Genomic DNA, 19,472 nt, shown 5'->3' on the forward strand with positions numbered 1-19,472 from the left:
GTCTTGCTGTATCAAGGAAGGAGCCACCCTCTGCACAGATGGCTGGTACTGTAAACAGAAAGATGGGGCCCAAGTCAGAAGCATGACTAATATGATCTAGGCTCCACCTTGTTTGACACTGGCCATGTATTAGTTGACTAACTGTCTGGACAGGGTATCGACTGTTGTAAAAGTCTATAGGCTTCAACTTACAGGTACACACATGCACTTTATAGAGGACACCAAGAGAAGAATCACAGTTTCGGCAGCAAGTAGAATATTGCTCAACTTACAGTGATTACAGAGAACTCTTGCAGTACCTCGTTATTGACTGAAAGGGACCAAACACTGACTACTATTATGTTTTTGTTATTGTTATGAATATCTTGAGAATAATTAAACCTATGAATAAATAGATAAATAAACAAATACTTATGTTTGTAAAAATATGAAAGATGTTTTTAACACAATTGCTCTTAATTCTTCTGTTTCCTTTAATCAACAACAACTTGTAAAAAACAAAAAAGCTGGTGGGGGGTAAAAATGGCTTTTACAGGTGGTGCTTTTACACAGTCACAATCTAATGTTATACAACTGCGAAAAGAATATCATGCTTTTCCTTGTAGGCTAAATTATATTTATTTACAAACGGATCTATGTACTTTAGGATGTATAAGAATGAATAAGACAGAAGAACTGTTAAATCAGAAATGGAATGAAAAAAAAAAGAATTTTATAGAAATAGAAAAAGTTGATCTAATCGCATAGGATGTATGAAGATATGTTATGACTGAGGCCTGCTGTGAAATTCATAAAGATGAGCTACAAAATTAATTCTAGATGCATAGAAACTACTGTGTAACAAACACAACTCATTTAATATAACGTACATTTACAGTAGTGGCACTTGATGTACATTATATGAATAGTTAGAAGTCTATGGAATGATGTAGTCCATTTAAACAAAACATGAGCATCAACAATGCCCTCCACTTGGAGCCTAACGAACAGAAAGACCTTAATGTTTCCAGTTTAAAGGCAGTAGCAGGATTAGCACGTTCTTTCCACCAAGTGCTTCTAATTTTGAAATTAACAGCAACAGTTAAGAATGCATGCCGTTTTGACTACTTCTACAAAGGTCTCTATATACAGAATCTTTACACTGACAGCCATGTGGTGCTTTCCTAAGCAGAAAGCTGGCGAGGGAAAGGGAAAGGGGGATACCTAGTCAGTTGGTAAACTGAATGCATTCAACTGAAATATGTCTTTTGCATTTTACCCAGCATGTTGTGGATGCTGCCTTTCACTAACACTGGGCCTGCTGCATCCCCCAGTAAACATAATTGCTGCAGCACAGACAAAACTACTGATGAGTGTATACAACAAATAACAAAGAGAGCAATGTTCACCCCCAAAAAGAGATCAAACAGGATCTTCCATGTGTAGAGAGGGGTGTAAAGGAGGAATGCTACAGATCATTATGTAAAACCAACACTACAAGAGCAAAGCCAAGCTGTTCATTACCTTACTGTATGCCATGATAATGCATTGGAATACTGTGAGAGTAAGACTGGGTAAAAACGTTCCCAAACTTGGCTCATTAAAGAGGAAATCAAAGCAGGTTTGGTACAATTACATATTTCCATATGCTTTAAAGGGGAGAGTTCAGAGGAAAATATGTAGCTGTTGGGCTGCATTAGACACAAAAAGCCCCTGTAAGGTCAGAGGGATGTTTCAAAAATACAGAATACATGTAGCCAGATCAATTCAACACTCAGGAAAGATAGGACAAAGGCTCTGTGAGATGTTACTCATGCTGCAAGTGAGAGAGATAAGTCAGTGTCACCATGCTAGTGTGCAGGAAAGACGATCACTGGGAGTGAAGGAGGACATAGGAGGGAGGTCATAGGAGGGAGTTCACCGTCTAACCCTGCTCATCATCAGCTTCAGTTGCTGGTTGGAGGGGAGTCGGGGACTCTCCATTACACCGTAACAACAGATCAACCTCCTCCGGGGCTTCCACTGGGGCCTCCACCGGGCTGGCCTCCTCAGGGGCCGGGGGTGGAGCTGTGACCTCTGCTGCACCTTGGGGAGTGGCATCAAAAGTCACAGCCTCCATGCCAGCAGGGGGCTCTGTGACAGCAGCAGGCTCCCCCTCAGGGGCTGCAGCAGAGGTAGCTGGAGAGGGGTCACTGAGAGCCTGGGGGTCTGCTGGAGCTGGGGCGGGTTCTCCTGCTGCAGGGCTGGTTGCTACTGCTGGGATGGTTGCCCCCGAGTCAGCACTCTGTTCTGGAGCTCTCAGTCGCTTCATGATGGTAGTAACCCGCACCGCTTTCTGTGGGAGGCAGTCGCAGAACACACTCAACTCAAGGCACCTAGTTACTATATATTTTAAAGCTTTTACAGAACATGTAGCCAATTCTAAAGCCTTATACTTGCACTGTCACCAATCATTTATCCCATTTCAAATTCTCAAGGCCCATAAAACATATATAGCAAATGTGTGATAGATAGTGTAATGAAACAGGCAGGGAGCAGGCCTTGAACCCTCGACCTTCTAGCCCGAAGCCCAGCACGCTATCGACTGTGCCGCGAAAGCATGCTCAAGCGGCAGAGTCGATATCCGCGCTTATAAACCCAGGGTCGTTACACTACTCCCTCCTTTTTAAAGAGCGCGTCCTCGCGACTCAACGTCTTATAGGAACGCGCTCACCAGCCAAGCACACGCATGTTCGTGGATGCAAGGTTCAATCCCACTTCTGACACCAATGTAATGAAACAGGCAGGGAGCAGGCCTCGAACCCTCGACCGTCTAGCCCGAAGTCCAGCGCGCTATCGACTGTGCCGCAATAGCATGCTCAAGCGGCAGAGTCGATATCAGCGCTTATAAACCTACGGCCGTTACAATAGTTCCCTCCCATCTCTCCTTCAGTGATGAAGAACTGGAACAGATAAAAAGAGAGGCTTACCTTCCACTTAGCTTTGGCAAAGTTCTTCTCTATCTGTGCACAGACATTATCCTTAATATTCTTATTTGAGGCTGCATTTCCAGAAATCCTGAGGAGATAAAAGGGGAAAAGGCAACTTCACTATAATTGGGCTTTGTAATCATCTCTTGACATGTACAGTACAAGTGACAGCTCAGCAGATGGTGGTGAGTAATACTAATAAAACAACATCACTGACAACCTGTTTTAATGTATTTATTTATAAGAACACTCGGACACATCATACTTATCACGGACACATCATACGGACTCATCAATCAACTAGATTAATCTGGTTAATTTTCACTTCACATCTGGTATATCTCCTTAGTACTGTGGCCTTGTGGTATATCCCTATAGTAGGCTACTGTGTTAATGTGTATTTCCATACCACTCATGGTTGATGGCCTCCTGAGCAGTCAGCCTCTGATCCTGGTCTACCTCCATCATACGGGCGACCAGGCCTTTTGCTGCAACACAATAAAAGCAATATCTAAACAAACAGCAGTTACAGTTGAAGTCGGAAGTTTACATAGACTTAGGTTGGAGTCATTAAAACTCGTTTTTCAACCACTCCACAAATTTCTTGTGAACAAACTATAGTTTTGGCAAGTCGGTTAGGACATTTTTCCATTAATTTTTCCAACTGTTGTTTACAGACATATTATTTCAATTATAATTCACTGTATCACAATTCCAGTGGGTCAGAAGCTTACATAAACTAAGTTGACTGTGCCTTTAAACAGCTTGGAAAATTCCAGAAAATGATGGCATGGCTTTACAAGCTTCTGATAGGCTAATTGACATCATTTGAGTCAATTGGAGGTGTACCTGTAGATGTATTTCAAAGCCTACCTTCAAACTCAGTGCCTCTTTGCTTGACATCATGGGAAAATCAAAAGAAATCAGCCAAGACCTTAGAAAAAATATTGTAAACCTCCACAAGTCTGGTTCATCCTTAGGAGTAATTTCCAAACACCTGAAGGTACCACGTTCATCTGTACAAACAATAGTATGCAAGTATAAACACCATGGGACCATGCAGCAGTCATACCGCTCAGGAAGGAGACGCGTTCTGTCTCCTAGAGATGAACGTACTTTGGTGCGAAAAGCAAAGGACCTTGTGAAACAAAGGACCTTGTGAAGATGCTGGAGGAAACAGGTACAAAAGTATCTATATCCACAGTAAAATGAGTCCTATATTGACATAACCTGAATGGCCGCTCAGCAAGGAAGAAGCCACTGCTCCAAAACCGCCATAAAAAAGCTAGACCACAGTTTGCAACTGCACATGGGAACAAAGATCGTACTTTTTGGAGAAATGTCCTCTGGTCTGATGAAACAAAAATAGAACTGTTTGGCCATAATGACCATTGTTATGTTTGGACGAAGAAGGGGGATGCTTGCAAGCTGAAGAACACCATCCCAACCATGAAGCACAGAGGTGGCAGCATCATGTTGCAGGGGAGCTTGACTCAAGTTACCTGACTCAGTTACACGAGCTCTGTCAGGAGGAATGGGTCAAAATTCACCCAACTTATTGTTTGAAGCTAGTGGAAGGCTACCCAAAATGTTTGACCCAAGTTAAACAATTTAAAGGCAATGCTACAAAATATTAATTGAGTGTATGTAAACTTCTGACCCACTGGGAATGTGATGAAAATTCTCTCAACTATTATTTTGACATTTCACATTCTTAAAGTAAAGTGGTGATTCTGACTGAACTAAGACAGGGAATTTTTACTAGGATTAAATGTCAGGAATTGTGAAAAACTGAGTTTAAATGTATTTGGCTAAGGTGTATGTAAACTTCTGACTTCAACTGTAATACTCCTGATGGAATCAGAAAACAAACAGGATATGCTTTTGAACGTGAAAAAGTGAACAGATAAAATCCTCCCTTTTGAATTTCTGTTTACCCAGTAAGCTGTTGTTTATAGTCCCCTGTGTCTCTACTTCATCTTAAAAGTACCTGACTCTGAGATGTCGTCCCAGTACGGAGAGTCAAACTCATAGTCCCCCGCCAAGATCTTCCTGAACAGGTTCTTGTCGTGGTTTTCATAATCATCATCATCAGTTTCCTCATAGAAAGGAGGGTTGCCTGAAAGCCTGAGGGCCACAAAACAAAAGGAGCTCTTTATCAGCTTGTATTGTCATACCATGTGCACAAATGTCATGTAAAGATTTGATGTATTGCAGTAGGTAATACTCTAAAAATAAGATACCCGTACTGCTTTTGAGAATACCATGTGGAGCACAGTGATGGTCTCTTTCAGTAAAGTACAGTTACCATTCCTGTTGTCCGTCTGTATAATTCCAAATCTCCCATCCTCTGAGTAGACTCACAACCCACCCTCTTGCAGTAGTATACAGTGGTTCTTCCTTTAAAAGTTGCGTCATACTGCAGCACACCTTGCGGGCTGGCGCAGAATTCTATGGCACATTATTTAATTGTCAGCCATTGTTACCATTAATACTAGTTAGTGCTAGTTAGACCAACAGAGGGCATCTTTGAGAAGCATTTGATAGCCTTTAATATTGGCTGTACCTGAGAATTTAAAACCTTTTTTTGTAAGAACATAGTATATGGGATTGATTTTAATAAATGTAACTTAATGCATTTGATTAATATTATGGTGTTTCTATTCCAAGAAAAATGAAAAATTAAACCCTCCGCGTTTCCCTTAGGATGGGCCGGAAAATATGGCAATGTACAACGTGACAGTAGGGAGTAGGCTACTAAGAGGCTAGTACTAAGAGCATAACATTTCCACACCCTAATTGTAGTCTAACATACACCCAAACTGAAATATTTTTTATATTCAATGACGTGACTCTCCGCCAATAATTAGATTTAGAGGATTGGAGGATTCTAAATTAATATCTAAGGGGCATTTTTCGTTAGGGCAAATCTGATCTGTGAGAATATCTAAGGGGCTTTTATATAATTCTAAATTAATTAATAATAATTGATTGTTTAAAAATAACTATATTTTGGAGATGATTTTGTTTTAAAATAACCTAAATTGAGTGAGAAAAAGGCCATTCTTGAACATACAGTAGGGTGAGACATTCTTACTAATTTGTAAATAAAGTCCGTTTGTTATTTAGAATTATTTATTTCAGTTTTTAGAGGGAGAGAAACCAAAAGACCACCGTCACCTCATGGGTGTCCCGGGCGCGGCCGGCACGGGTGTCAAACCAGCATCTGCAGCAACGCAGTCTGTTTAGGCCACTCGGGAGGCCCCATCCACAAAGTTTTTAATGCTGATCAATTGCCTTGCACAAAGTATCAAAATACAGAGAGGTGTTGGCAAGAGTCTGTTGTCCTCCTAACAGCCCATAATGGACTATTATAATACATGGTGTCCAGGTCAGGATAACCAAAACATTTCTTTATTAAAGACTTTCAGAAAGAATGTTGGTACTTATTTATTTTGATCCAAAGCTATGAATGAGTGAGTCACTCAGCTTTATGTAGGTGCTGAGGCTATATGACCGCGCCATCAACTTGATTATTTAGCAGACATCACTTGCTTATATTCAGTCAACACATATATCTTAAGAATATCATGGAATATAATTGAACATTTTAATTTCTCTTAGAATAAAAACCTTAGTGTAACAACAGTTTTAGTAAGTAATACTGACGAGTAGAAACCAAAAAATAAGTGTATTTTTCAGGGTGTGCACGTGCAGCACAGAGGAATAGCAATTCTTACACTATTGTTCTAAATTCAATCATCTTCTTCATCCTCATCATTCAGTTCACTGAAATTCAATTTTTGAAGTCGTGCACAATTATCAGTTTCTATTTGGTTTATGTCACCCATTCATTGTCAGTTAGAGACACATTAGCGCCTTGGGACCCAAAAGTCAGTGCTCTAACTCCCCCTTGAGGTGGTCTGGAGCAATGAAGCAGTGACGCAGGGTACCGTACTAAACCACAAATTACCTCTAAATCCTGCAGCATAATCTCAAAACTTTTAGTTGAGCAACCGCTGTATATGGGCCCATGGCTCCCTATGCTGATAATCAAACCACTCACAGTATGTACATGATGACACCCAGGGCCCAGCAGTCCACTGGCCTGCCATATCTCTGTCTCCCAACCACTTCTGGTGCTGCAGGGACACAAACACAGTTAAAGATTCTCTCTTTATATCAGTAACAAAACAATACAATATACAGCAAGGTCTCTGTTGAATTTTTTGTTGATGTTCTTCTCACATATGCTTTCCTGCACTCCCATAAACTGCTCCCCAAAACCAACTCTCGAAGATACTCACTGCTCCCTCTCCCAGGCAGTCTGTGCTCCCCCTTAACCAGGTACTAATCCCTCCCCCGCTCCTTCCCCAGTCCTTACCAAGGTACTCTGGCGTTCCACAGGGGTCTTTGATGAGCCCGGTCTCCAGCTTTGCCAGGTGGAAGTCACTGATCACTATTTTGGAGTGCTTCAGGCGGTTGAAGTACACCAAATTCTCCAGCTGAGAAAAGGAACAGGGCGACAGCCGACGTTTGCCCAAGTTTTGCTAAAGTAATCTCATTCAAAACTTACACAGACTTAGAGCAGACTTCATCATTGGTAAATATTGAAGCAGTCAAACTCTTACTTTAGCATCACACAAGTGTCTAAAAATGACAGTCCAATTTTTTTTGATCAAACAAAGCAAGATCAGTGTGGTGTCAATCTGATCAAGTACATTTGCATAATACATTTGCATTATAAATGTGCCTTTTCAGAAAAGTTTGCCTAAAAACACAGTCCAAGTCAAAGGTTTGGACACACCTATTCATTCAAGGGTTTTTCTTTATTTTTACTATTTTCCACATTGTAGAACAATAGTGAAGACATCCAAAATATGAAATAACACATATGGAAAAATGTAGTAACCAAAAAAGTGTTAAACAAATCCAAATATATTTTATATTTGACATTCTCATTTTTGGTCAAATAGCCCTTACACAGTCTGGAGGTGTGTTGGGTCATTGTCCTGTTGAAAAATAAATGATAGTCGCAAACCAGATGGGATGGTGTATCGCTGCAGAATGCAGAATGCTGTGGTAGCCATGTCGGTTAAGTCTGCCTTGAATTCTAAATAAATCACTGACAGTGTCACCAGCAAAGTACCCCCACACCATCACACCTCCTCCTCCATGCTTCACGGTGGGAACCACACACAGAGATCATCTGTTCACCTACTTTGCGTCTCACAAAGACAACAGCAGTTGGAACCAAAAATCTCAAATTTGGACACATCAGACCAAAGGACATATTTCCATCTGTCTAATGTCCATTGCTCATGTTTTTGGCCCCAAGCAAGTCTCTTCTTCTTATTGGTGTCCTTTAGTAGGGGTTTCTTTGCAGCAATTCCACTATGAAGGTCTGATTCTGTCACACCCTGATCTGTTTCACCTGTCTTTGTGTTTGTCTCCACCCCCCTCCAGGTGTAGCCCATCTTCCTGATTATCCCCAGTGTATTTACAGTGGCTTGCAAAATGATTCACCCCCTTGGCATTTTTTCTATTTTGTTGCCTTACAACCTGGAATTCCTCTTAAACTACTCGAGTGTTGCTTTAGCAGTATGCTTATGGACATTGTCCTGCTGGAAGGTGAACCTCCATCCCAGTCTCAAATCTCTGGAAGACTGAAACAGGTTTCCCTCAAGAATTTCCCTGTATTTAGCGGCATCCATCATTCCTTCAATTCTTACCAGTTTCCCAGTCCCTGTCGATGAAAAACATCCCCACAGCATGATGCTGCCACCACCATGCTTCACTGTGGGGATGTTGTTCTCGGGGCGATGAGAGGGGTTGGGTTTGTGCCAGACATAGCGTTTTCCTTGATGGCCAAAAAGCTAAATTTTAGTCTCATCTGACCAGAGTACCTTCTCCCATATGTTTGGGGAGTCTCCCACATCCCTTTCTTTAAGCAATGGCTTTTTCTGGACACTTTTCCATAAAGCCCAGCTCTGTGGAGTGTACGGCTTAAGGTGGTCCAATCTCCACTGTGGAGCTTTGCAGCTCCTTCAGGGTTATCTTTGGTCTCTTTGATGCCTCTCTGATTAATGCCCTCCTTGCCTGGTCCGTGAGTTTTGATGGGCGGCCCTCTCTTGGCAGGTTTGTTGTGGTGCCATATTCTTAACATTTTTAATAATGATTTTAATGGTGCTCTGTGAGATGTTCAAAGTTTCAGATATTTTTTTATAACCAACCCTGATCTGTACTTCTCCACAACTTTGTCCTTGGACTGTTTGGAGAGCTCCTTGGTCTTCATGGTGCCGCTTGCTTGGTGGTGCCCCTTCCTTAGTGGTGTTGCAGACTCTGGGGCCTTTCAGAACAGGTATAGATATACTGAGATCATGTGAGACTTAAATGGCACACAGGTGGACTTGATTTAACTAATTATGTGACTTCTGAAGGTAATTGGTTGCACCAGATTTTATTTAGGGGCTTCGTAGCAAAGGGGGTGAATACATATACACGCACCACTTTTCCGTTTTGTATTTTTAAGATTTTTTTTTAAACAAGTTATTTTTTTCATTTCACTTCACCAATTTGGACTATTTTGTGTATGTCCATTACATGAAATCCAAATAAAAATATATTTAAATTACAGGTTGTAATGCAACAAAATTGGAAAAACGCCAAGGGGGATGAATACTTTTGCAAGGCATTGTATACCTGTGTTCTCTGTTTGTCTGTTGTCAGTGCGTCTTGTCTTGTCAGGTCTTACCACCGTGTTTTCCCATCTCCCTGCTTTCTCAAGTTCTGTTTCCTAGTTTCCCTGGTTCTGACCATTCTGCCTGCCCTGACCCCGAGCCTGCCTGCCGTTCTGTACCTGTCTGACTCTGACCCGTTTACAAACCTCTGCCTGTCCTGACACCGAGCCTGCCTGCTGTTCCATACCTTATTAATTCTGCCCTGGATTACGGACCTCTGCCTGCCTTTGACATGTCTTTTGCCTGCAACCTGTTTGGGTCAATAAACATCTGTGACTCTAGCTGTCTGCATCTGGCTCTTCTCCTGAGTTCTGATAGATTCGCACAGTCTCCTCTGAACAGTTGATGTTCAGATGTGTCTGTTACTTGAACTCTGTGAAGCATTTATTTGGGCTGCAATCTGGGGTGCAGTTAATTGCCGATTTCTGAGGCTGGTAACTCTAATGAACTTATCCTCTGCAGCAGAGGTAACTCTGTGTTTTCCTTTCCTGTGGCGGTCCTCATGAGAGCCAGTTTCATCATAGAGCTTGATGGTTTTTATGGCTGCAATTGAAAAAAACTTTAAAAGTTCTTGAAATCTTCCGGATTGACTGACCTTCATGTCTTAAAGTAATGATGGACTGCTTTCTGCTTATTTGAGCTGTTCTTACCATAATATGAACTTGGTATTTTGCCAAATAGGGCTATATTCTGTATACCACCCCTACATTGTCACAACACAACTGATTGGCTCAAACGCATTAAGAAGGAAAGAAATTCCACAAATTCAATTTTAACAACTGTTAATAATTGAAATGCATTCCAGAGAATGCCATGAATGTAAAAGCTGTCATCAAGGCAAAGGGTGACTACTTTGAAGAATGTCAAATATAAAATATATTTTGATTTGTTTAACACTTTTTTCGTTACTACATGATTCCATATGTGTCATTTCATAGTTTTGATGTCTTCACTATTATGCTACAATGTAGAAAATAGTAAAAATAAATACAAATCCTGGACTGAGTAGGTGTGTCCAAACTTTTGACTGGTACTGTATATATATATACCCAATATATATATATATATACCCAATATATATACTTCAACCCAATTAAACAAGTCAAAAATGTATTTAAAAGAACCAGTGGCGTTTAAAATAAGCAGTGGCGCTCAACATTCAGGCGTTTACAGAATATTGTAGTCCTCCTCTTGGCCATCAAAGGGCCCAGGGCTTAGTACCTTGAGGTTCCTGTGGACAATGTGCAGTGAGTGAAGATAGGCCACGGCCTCCAACACCTGACGGACCACATTACTGGTGTCGCGCTCTGAATAGTAGCCCTGGTCCAGGATCCAATCAAATACCTCTCTGCCAGTAGCACTGTGGGGAGAAAGTGAGTGGCATGAAGCAGAAGCATGGTGCTGACCTACTGTAGGTGCTTTGAGCCTGACTGTCTCTGGTTCAAATAATTCACAGATCCTTTCTAATAATACAACTTCATTTGATGTCTCTGACACAGAGACACTTTGTGGAAAAATATGTTTGCATTACTATGCAATTACCATAGAAATGACACCTTGCCAAGGGCGAATACATCAACATTTGACGAAATCACAGAATCACCAAACATGCTTAATGTGATTATTTCTGATGGTTTATCTCATTATCAGAATAAAAGACCCACAAATCAATGCAATCCTGGAGGATATGAGTATCATATATTTTGTGAATTTGTGAATCAGTCATATAGACCCCAAAACAGATTTAGAGTTTTATACACTGCTGGAAAGAGGAGATTATTAGCTTCAAAACAATTCAGAACTTGTGTACTAACTGTTCATATTGAGCACAGCATAGCTAGTTACAACAGAGGTCTCCCTAATCAGCTGTTTAGAGAAAATCACCCCCAAAGTTTGTTGTTGGTTTTCCGATTGCAATCTGCACGTCGCAATGCAAGTCCCACTGTATAAAACATATTATTTGGCATCACTTGTAGCTGGCTTGCTACTTATTTAACAGTTTGACGAGATAATGTACTACTAGCTAGATAATATGTTTAAAAATGAGTTTGTGGTTGTATTTGCCAGCTAAACAGCTAGTTAGCAAGCTTGTCAGTTGACTGTTAGCTAGCCATTGACTCGATTTGAAAGGTGGATCTTCTTATCATCTGAGGCTTTCAAAGTGTACTGAAACTATGATTTCGACATTCAATTGAATTGGGTTGGCTAGAAAACATGTTGTTCTATTGAATTCTGTTTTAATCCAACAACAGGCCATGCCAATATTTTTTACGAAATGTGCAAGTTTTATGCTAATGCACTAGCACGACTTACGACTGATTATGATAGAGCATGTCACATTTAATGTTTCTATGGTAATGTATCAAATCCCCAAGAACACAGACTAATGAAAAAATGGAGCATGCAGAAATGAATCATATCTGAATACCAAATGAAGGCTGCAGAAGGGTGGTTCAGAGCTGTGCTCATATTTACAGGGCCTTAGGCTACTACAGCTCATTCCCTATAAGTGCACAATCAACACATAGACCCCTGCTGCCACAAAAACAGGAGCACAATCTCAACCAATCAGATAACTCAACTCACAGTTCAAGGAAGAGGAAGTACTCTTTTCTGGTCTCATAGAAATCCACCAGCTGAAGAATATTGGGGTGCTTCACCCTGGAGAGAGCAGGCCACAGGGGGAGAGAGGAGAGTTAGAAGGAGTGTACAGGTGGAGAGAAATGGGAGTGCCTTCATTGAGATACACAGTACGGTATAACGGTATAATAATGCTGATGAATAAAACACAACGACAGTCAACCATGCCAAGAGGAACAGCAACCATGTGCAGGGAAGAAATGCAGCAATAAACATAATCAATTTAATTCAAAAAGAACAGTGAGATCTGCATGCTTAAACATCTGAATTGATGAGGGCATATATGTGCAATCAAGACCACGCGGCATGGCGTGTGGCGTGTTTGGCGTGTTTGACCGTGACCACGATAACAACTGCACCGGCTAAGAAACTTCATGGTGAGTTTTGTCAGCGAGGCTAAGAGCAATGAAGAGTTTAATGCTTCGCATAATGTGTTAGACAACATGGAAACCATTGGCCGTATGTGGTCTGTGTGTTGCTGGCTTTCAATGGTGCTTCAGGGGATTGGACTGATGGAATGGTATATTTTCCATTCACTGAAAGTAATGGCCGCCAACCACAAGAAGATTGATCAAATCCTTCAGTTCCAGAGTTTGAAGAAACCAATTGAAATAGCGAGCCCTATGAAGGTCATGCTTTTGTGTATCGGGAGAAAAGACTCCACGTATTAGATAACCAACCCTTCAAGAAATGACACTTTCATCTTCCATTACGTGCATTGGCTTTTTCATCTGTATTCTTTGAGGTCCCTACTGTCTGCAACAAATTGTTTGATAAGGCTCAGGTTATGCTAATGTTTACTGGAGAGGGAGGCAATGAAAGGGAGGCTGCCACACACTGATGATGAATAAGAAGCCTAATGTGAGAAAAATATTTGAGGATTAACAAGTTTAACAAGTTGGAGTAAATATTGCTACCCAGTGTGATCATTCAGTGGAATGTAGTTTGCTTTACTTTTTCATAAAAAATGCTGCAGACATATTTTGTTTTCTTTGTTCTTTGCTCTAATGGTTGTCAGCAAATTCACATAGCCTCGTAGAATAATACACCATCTCTTATGAAACAAAAAGCATTTACAGAGAATAGTTTTGTGAACGCAGATGCAAAATGACAGAAAGCAGAGTTTAAAGTTCAGAACAAAAACTCACATCTTTAAAATAAGGATCTCGTTTTTTGCAGCCTTCCGAACTTTCCTTCCATCCTTTTTCAGGAACTTTTTACAAGTAAACATTTTCAGTGTATTTTTGTCCTTGGCCCTGAAGATCTCACAGAACTCCTCTCTGAAAAGGAAATGCACAAAACCACACATTTATAAAGATCAAAAGTACATTTAATGGATTTCTAAATAAATGTTGTAAAGCCCTTGATTACAATTTCATAATTATTGGCCATGGTAACAGCATCCCTAGGTGGACTTGAATAAAGCATTTGTCTGTATTTAAGTCTTTTTTTAAAGTGAGTTAATTTTCAAATTATCTGGTTCCATATTGGACAAAGAAAAACCCAGACTAGAGGGCTGATATTGGGTTTACTGTATTTCCTGTTTGTTCAGTCAGGTGGACTACTAAGAGTATACTTACGATTTAACAATCTGTCCCAGGTCATATTTATCTGTCACCTCTGAGGGATTGTTGTAATCCTTCTTTTCCCCGAGCGTCAAACAGCCAAATGGCATGGCCAATCCTGCCCTGAAGGAGAGCGAGAGAACGACCTGGTATCATGTAATGTCACACACTGTTAGCCATTAGTGTACATTATTACACACCACATCAAACAGAATCCCTCAACCATGAAATATTGCACTGCACTGGTAGCGAGAAAGTCTTTCCAGAGTAAAGGGACTGATAAACAGCCAACGCCAGCTGATGCTATCACTGTTGAGCCGATTGTTTCACTTGACTACTGTAACAAGCCTTTGATAATCCTGTATTAACAAACACCACTTTGATGGGCTGCTGAGCGTGATGTGAGGAGCTGCTAGGGGACTTAACTTTAAAAGCAGATCTCATTTACAGCATGCAACTGTGTCAGTCAGCACCAGGGTTCCTTTGAGGAGTCTGAACTGGGGATCCGGGTGCTAAAGGAGGCAGAGCAGGAGAAGAGAAACACTAATGCAATTGTGCTCACTCAGCGAGGCTGCCAGTGTGCCACAGCAACAAGTGAAGCATTTCCAATTAGGGAAGAGGAGTGAGCGATTATGAGCAGAGCATCCGAAAACACAAATTAAAGCACTTTATGAGCTCCGCATCACACTTACAGATCTAATTTCAGTACTGCTTTTCTCTCTATCTAACAGCACTGAGTGAAACTGAAGAAAACCTAACTAAGTTTACTGCTGAGAATCAGGATTTTATGGCAAGCTTAATTGGCATGTTATTTTTATGTTTGTTGGGTAGTTTGTATACTTTCTTAAAGACCGGATCATAGAGTCTAAAGACCAGATGGTAACATAAACTCAGCAAAAAAAGAAGCCTCCCTTTTTTAGGACCCTGTCTTTCAAAGATAATTCTTAAAAATCCAAATAACTTCCCAGATCTTCATTGTAAAGGGTTTAAACACTGTTTCCCGTGCTTGTTCAATGAACCACAAACAATTAATGAACATACACCTGTGGAACGGTCGTTAAGACACTAACAGCTTACAGACAGTAGGCAATTAAGGTCACAGTTATGAAAACTTAGGATACTAAAGAAGCCATTCTACTGACTCTGAAAAACACCAAAAGAAAGGTGCCCAGGGTCCCTGCTCATCTGCATGAAATTGCCTTAGGCATGCTGCAAGGAGGCATGAGGACTGCAGATGTGGCCAGGGCAATAAATTGCAATGTCCGTACTGTGAGACGCCTAAGACAGCGATACAGGGAGACAGGACAGACAGCTGATCGTCCTCGCAGTGGCAGACCATGTGTAGCAACACCTGCAGAGGATCGGTACATCCGAACATCACGACAGGTACAGGATGGCAACAGCTGCCCGAGTTACATCAGGAACGCACAATCCCTCCATCAGTACTCAGACTGTCCGCAATAGGCTGAGAGAGGCTGGACTGAGGGCTTGTAGGCCTGTTGTAAGGCGGGTCCTTACCAGACATCACCGGCAACAACGTTGCCTATGGGCACAAACCCACCGTCGCTGGACCAGACAGGACTGGCAAAAATTGCCCTTCACTGACGAGTCACGGTTTTGTCTCACCAGGGGTGATGGTCGGATTCGCGTTTATCATCGAAGGAATGAGCGTTACACAGAGGCCTGTACTCTGGAGCGGGATCGATTTGGAGGTGGAGGGTCCGTCATGGTCTGGGGTAGTGTGTCACAGCATCATCGGACTGAGCTTGTTGTCATTGCAGGCAATCTCAACGCTATGCGTTACAGGGAAGACATCCTCCTCCCTCATGTGGTACCCTTCCTGCAGACTCATCCTGACATGACCCTCCAACATGACAATGCCACCAGCCATACTGCTCGTTCTGTGCGTGATTTCCTGCAAGACAGGAATGTCAGTGTTCTGCCATGGCCAGTGAAGAGCCCGGATCTCAATCCCATTGAGCACGTCTGGGACCTGTTGGATCGGAGGGTGAGGGCAGGGGCCATTCCCCCCAGAAATGTCCGGGAACTTGCAGGTGCCTTGGTGGAAGAGTGGGGTAACATCTCACAGCAAGAACTGGGAAATATGGTGCAGTCCATGAGGAGGAGATGCACTGCAGTACTTAATGCAGCTGGTGGCCACACAAGATACTGACTGTTACTTTTGATTTTGTTCACTTTGTTCAGGGACACATTATTCCATTTCTGTTATTCACTTGTCTGTGGAACTTGTTCAATTGATGTCTCAGTTGTTGAATCTTGTTATGTTCATACAGATATTTAGACGTTAAGTTTTCTGAAAATAAACGCAGTTGACAGTGAGAGGACGTTTGTTTTTTTGCTGAGTTTAGTTGTTTTAAGAGTCTGCAATAATGGGATGTTCATTTCCTTTCCTCCTTCATTTCATTTCCTTTCCTCTAATAGTGATGCTACAGTATGCAGTCATGAAAAGAAAAGAGGGTATGGACAAATTTTGACATAGTTCCAATGCAGCAACTTTTCGACCACTGTGACTCTTCTCCGCAGCCTCTGCAGTATGCAGTCATCCCAGCTATGAAGTGGTCAGTTTGGAGAGAATCTGGATAAGTGAATGACTTAATAGCTCTATTTATAGTATCTCCCATTGTCTGAAATATATTATATTGTGTTCGATGTTAGAAGGCCCAATAGATAACATCTCATACCTTTGAATAGGGAAAATGTTATTACAATTACCTTGGATCATCTATCCCAATATTTCCCTGATCTGTCTGACATGGTTGTATGGCACACCAGGAGTGAATGTCTCTATGCACACACAATATCTGACTATGAGCTATTAGTGAATCAATTATTGTCTGTGAGAATAAATTGGATGGAGGAAACCAGAGAGAGCGAGAGAGAGATCAGTGAGCGAGAGCAGCCAAGTGAGGGCAATCTGTTCAAAAGAACCCTGTGAACTGACTGGAAAGTCAATCAGAGACATCTGAAATGCGGAGAGGAAACGGTGCTCTCTCTGAGATATGTTTTTCATTTGAGGAGAGAGCCTGTGTTGTGTAGCGCAGGTGAGGCAAAGCGTTGACCTTTCTCTGCTCAATCTCTCCCTCCGTTAGAGAAAGAGACTCCTGCAGGAGCATCATTTAATTGAGAGCAGAGCTGGTCTGGCAGGCCATGCCATTAACAAACGCATCAGGAAAAAATATATTCTACTAATGCACATACAAGACTATAAAAGGAACATGTTCATTCCCCAAGTGGCAATAACAGCCAAAGAGACAGAGAAAATTATAAAGAAAGAATGAGACAGACAGACTGAGAGAGAGAGAGAGAGAGAGAGAGAGAAAGAGAGAAGAGAGAGATTAAATAAAAGCCTGTCTGTTACGGTTCTCTTTTTTATAGCTCTGATTAGTTCTATTGGATGCTGCCAAGGTCAAATTCAGGTCCATTAAAGTAACACGTCTAATCAAACATGAATAATAAAAATGGAAGTGATTTCAGATAAGATTTTTACTCTCAGTCACTCTGAAGTCACTCAACACACGGGTTCACAGAGAGTGTTCTTTCTTTGATATCTAACTGCAAACGCAAAACTATTTCCATTAGAGAAAAAAAGACATAGTACTTATTCTTAGAATCTCTGAAAAAAGGCTAAGAATGAACCTAAAGCACCCAAAGCTGCTTCCTTTTTATATTGATTAATTCACGTAGACGCCAGAGGCACAAGGCAGAGGTATGAAATATGCAATGACGCAATGTAATAGCACATTTGGATTGACCACCATCAGCATTATCCAGCATTATCTTCCTGTGTTCCTACCTTAATCTTCCAACGGGGAGAAGCGATCGATTGTGTGAGACACTTTACAGCACTCTGCAGTGTGACCCTTACCCAGACAGCAGCCCTGCAAGGGGGGCTTTCTATATCCCTGATGTTTTTTTGCAGACACAGCAAAGAATTATGGGAAGGAAAATTGATAACGATAAAGAGCAAGGGTTGTTAGAAGCAGCATGCTTTTTCCAATGAGGCAAGGTGATGAGCAAATTAGAATTTTTCTCCTGCCCATTGAAATCGATGTGAAACTCTCTTACTTCATGTTTCGGGATAAAGCTGAATTAAGTTTAACACAAGGTACTGCAGTAGGGGATTGTTTTACAACCCAGACAAATGGTATCTGTCTGGGTAGGAAAACTCTACTTACAGGAGAGAACAGCCTTCCTGCCTAATCCAACCATGACATTTTTTTGTATTTTTCGGTATTTTATTAGGATCCCTATTGCAGCAGCTACTCTTCCTGGGGTTCACACAAAACATGAAACCTGACATAATACAGAACATTAATAGGCAAGAACAGCTCAAGGACAGAACGACATTTTTTATTTTAAAGGCACACATAGCCTACATATCAATGCATAAACACAAACTATCTAGGTCAAATAGGAGAGAGGCGTTGTGCAGTGAGGTGTTGCTTTATCTGTTTTTTAAAACCAGGTTTGCTGTTTATTTGAGCAATATGAGATGGAATGGAGTTCAATGCAATAATGGCTCTATATATTACTGTACGCATTCTTGAATTTGATCTGGATTTAGGGACTGTGAAAAGACCCCTGGTGGCATGTCTGGTGGGGTAAGTGTGTGTCAGAACTGTGTGTAAGTAGACTATGCAAACAATTTTGAATTTTCAACACATTAATGTTTCTTATAAAAAGAAGTGATGCAGTCAGTTTCTCCTCAACTCTTAGCCAAGAGAGACTGGCATGCATAGTATTTATATCAGCCCTCTGATTACAATGAAGAGCAAGACGTGCCGCTCTGTTCTGGGCCAGTTGCAGCTTAACTAGGTCTTTCCTTGTAGCACTGGGCCACACGACTGGACAATAATCAAGATTAGACTAAACTTGAGCCTGTAGAACTTGCTATTTGGAGTGTGGTGTCAAAAAAGCAGAGCATCTCTTTATTACGGACAGACCTCTCCCCATCTTTACAACCACTGAATGTATATGTTTTGACCATGACAGTTTACAATCTAAGGTAACGCCAAGTCATTTAGTCTCCTCAACTTGTTCAACAGCCACACCATTCATTACCAGAACTTAAGGAATGATTTCTAGAGAGAGCTGCCCTGCGGTACACCACACTTTACATGTTTGACACTAGAAAAGCTTCCATTAAAGAAAACCCGTTGAGTTCTATTAGATAGATAGCTCTGAATCCACGATATGGCAGAGGTTGAAAAGCCACTTTTTTTCAAGAACAGGTTACTATATATCAAAGGCTGCACTGAAATCTAACAGTACAGCTCCCACAATCTTCCTAATATCATTTTCTTTCAACCAATCATCGGTCATTTGTGTCAGTGTTGAGTGAAATATACCTTTGTTATCTACTTTTCTTTCTTTCTCTAGCTCTCCACTGTTCCCTGGGCGCCGAAGACATGGATGTCGATTAAGGCAGCCCCCCGCACCTCTATGATTCAGAGGGGTTGGGTTCAATGCGGAAGACACATTTCAGTTGAAGGCACTCAGTTGAACGCTGACTGGGTATCCCCCTTTCCTTTCCTTTCCTTTCCTTTCCTTTCCTTTCC

General features: G+C 41.4%; 1 protein-coding gene across 1 annotated transcript in view; it reads right to left on the reverse strand.

Moving 5' to 3' along the window:
- Window positions 1-449: 449 nt before the first annotated feature.
- Window positions 450-19,472, reverse strand: part of LOC106582866 (caM kinase-like vesicle-associated protein) — a 91,692-nt gene continuing 72,669 nt past the window's right edge. Inside the window, exons 2-11 of the mRNA XM_045705730.1 lie at window positions 13,909-14,016; window positions 13,477-13,608; window positions 12,275-12,349; window positions 10,910-11,048; window positions 7,333-7,453; window positions 7,015-7,090; window positions 4,939-5,075; window positions 3,358-3,436; window positions 2,949-3,036; window positions 450-2,314 (exon numbers count right to left, since the gene is read on the reverse strand). Coding sequence (XP_045561686.1) covers window positions 1,904-2,314; window positions 2,949-3,036; window positions 3,358-3,436; window positions 4,939-5,075; window positions 7,015-7,090; window positions 7,333-7,453; window positions 10,910-11,048; window positions 12,275-12,349; window positions 13,477-13,608; window positions 13,909-14,003 — 1,353 coding nt within the window. The 5' untranslated portion in view covers window positions 14,004-14,016 and the 3' untranslated portion in view covers window positions 450-1,903. The remainder of the gene's footprint in view (window positions 2,315-2,948; window positions 3,037-3,357; window positions 3,437-4,938; window positions 5,076-7,014; window positions 7,091-7,332; window positions 7,454-10,909; window positions 11,049-12,274; window positions 12,350-13,476; window positions 13,609-13,908; window positions 14,017-19,472) is intronic.

The sequence above is a fragment of the Salmo salar genome, chromosome ssa22 (genome assembly GCF_905237065.1).
Source record: "Salmo salar chromosome ssa22, Ssal_v3.1, whole genome shotgun sequence".
NCBI classification, from domain to species: domain Eukaryota; kingdom Metazoa; phylum Chordata; class Actinopteri; order Salmoniformes; family Salmonidae; genus Salmo; species Salmo salar.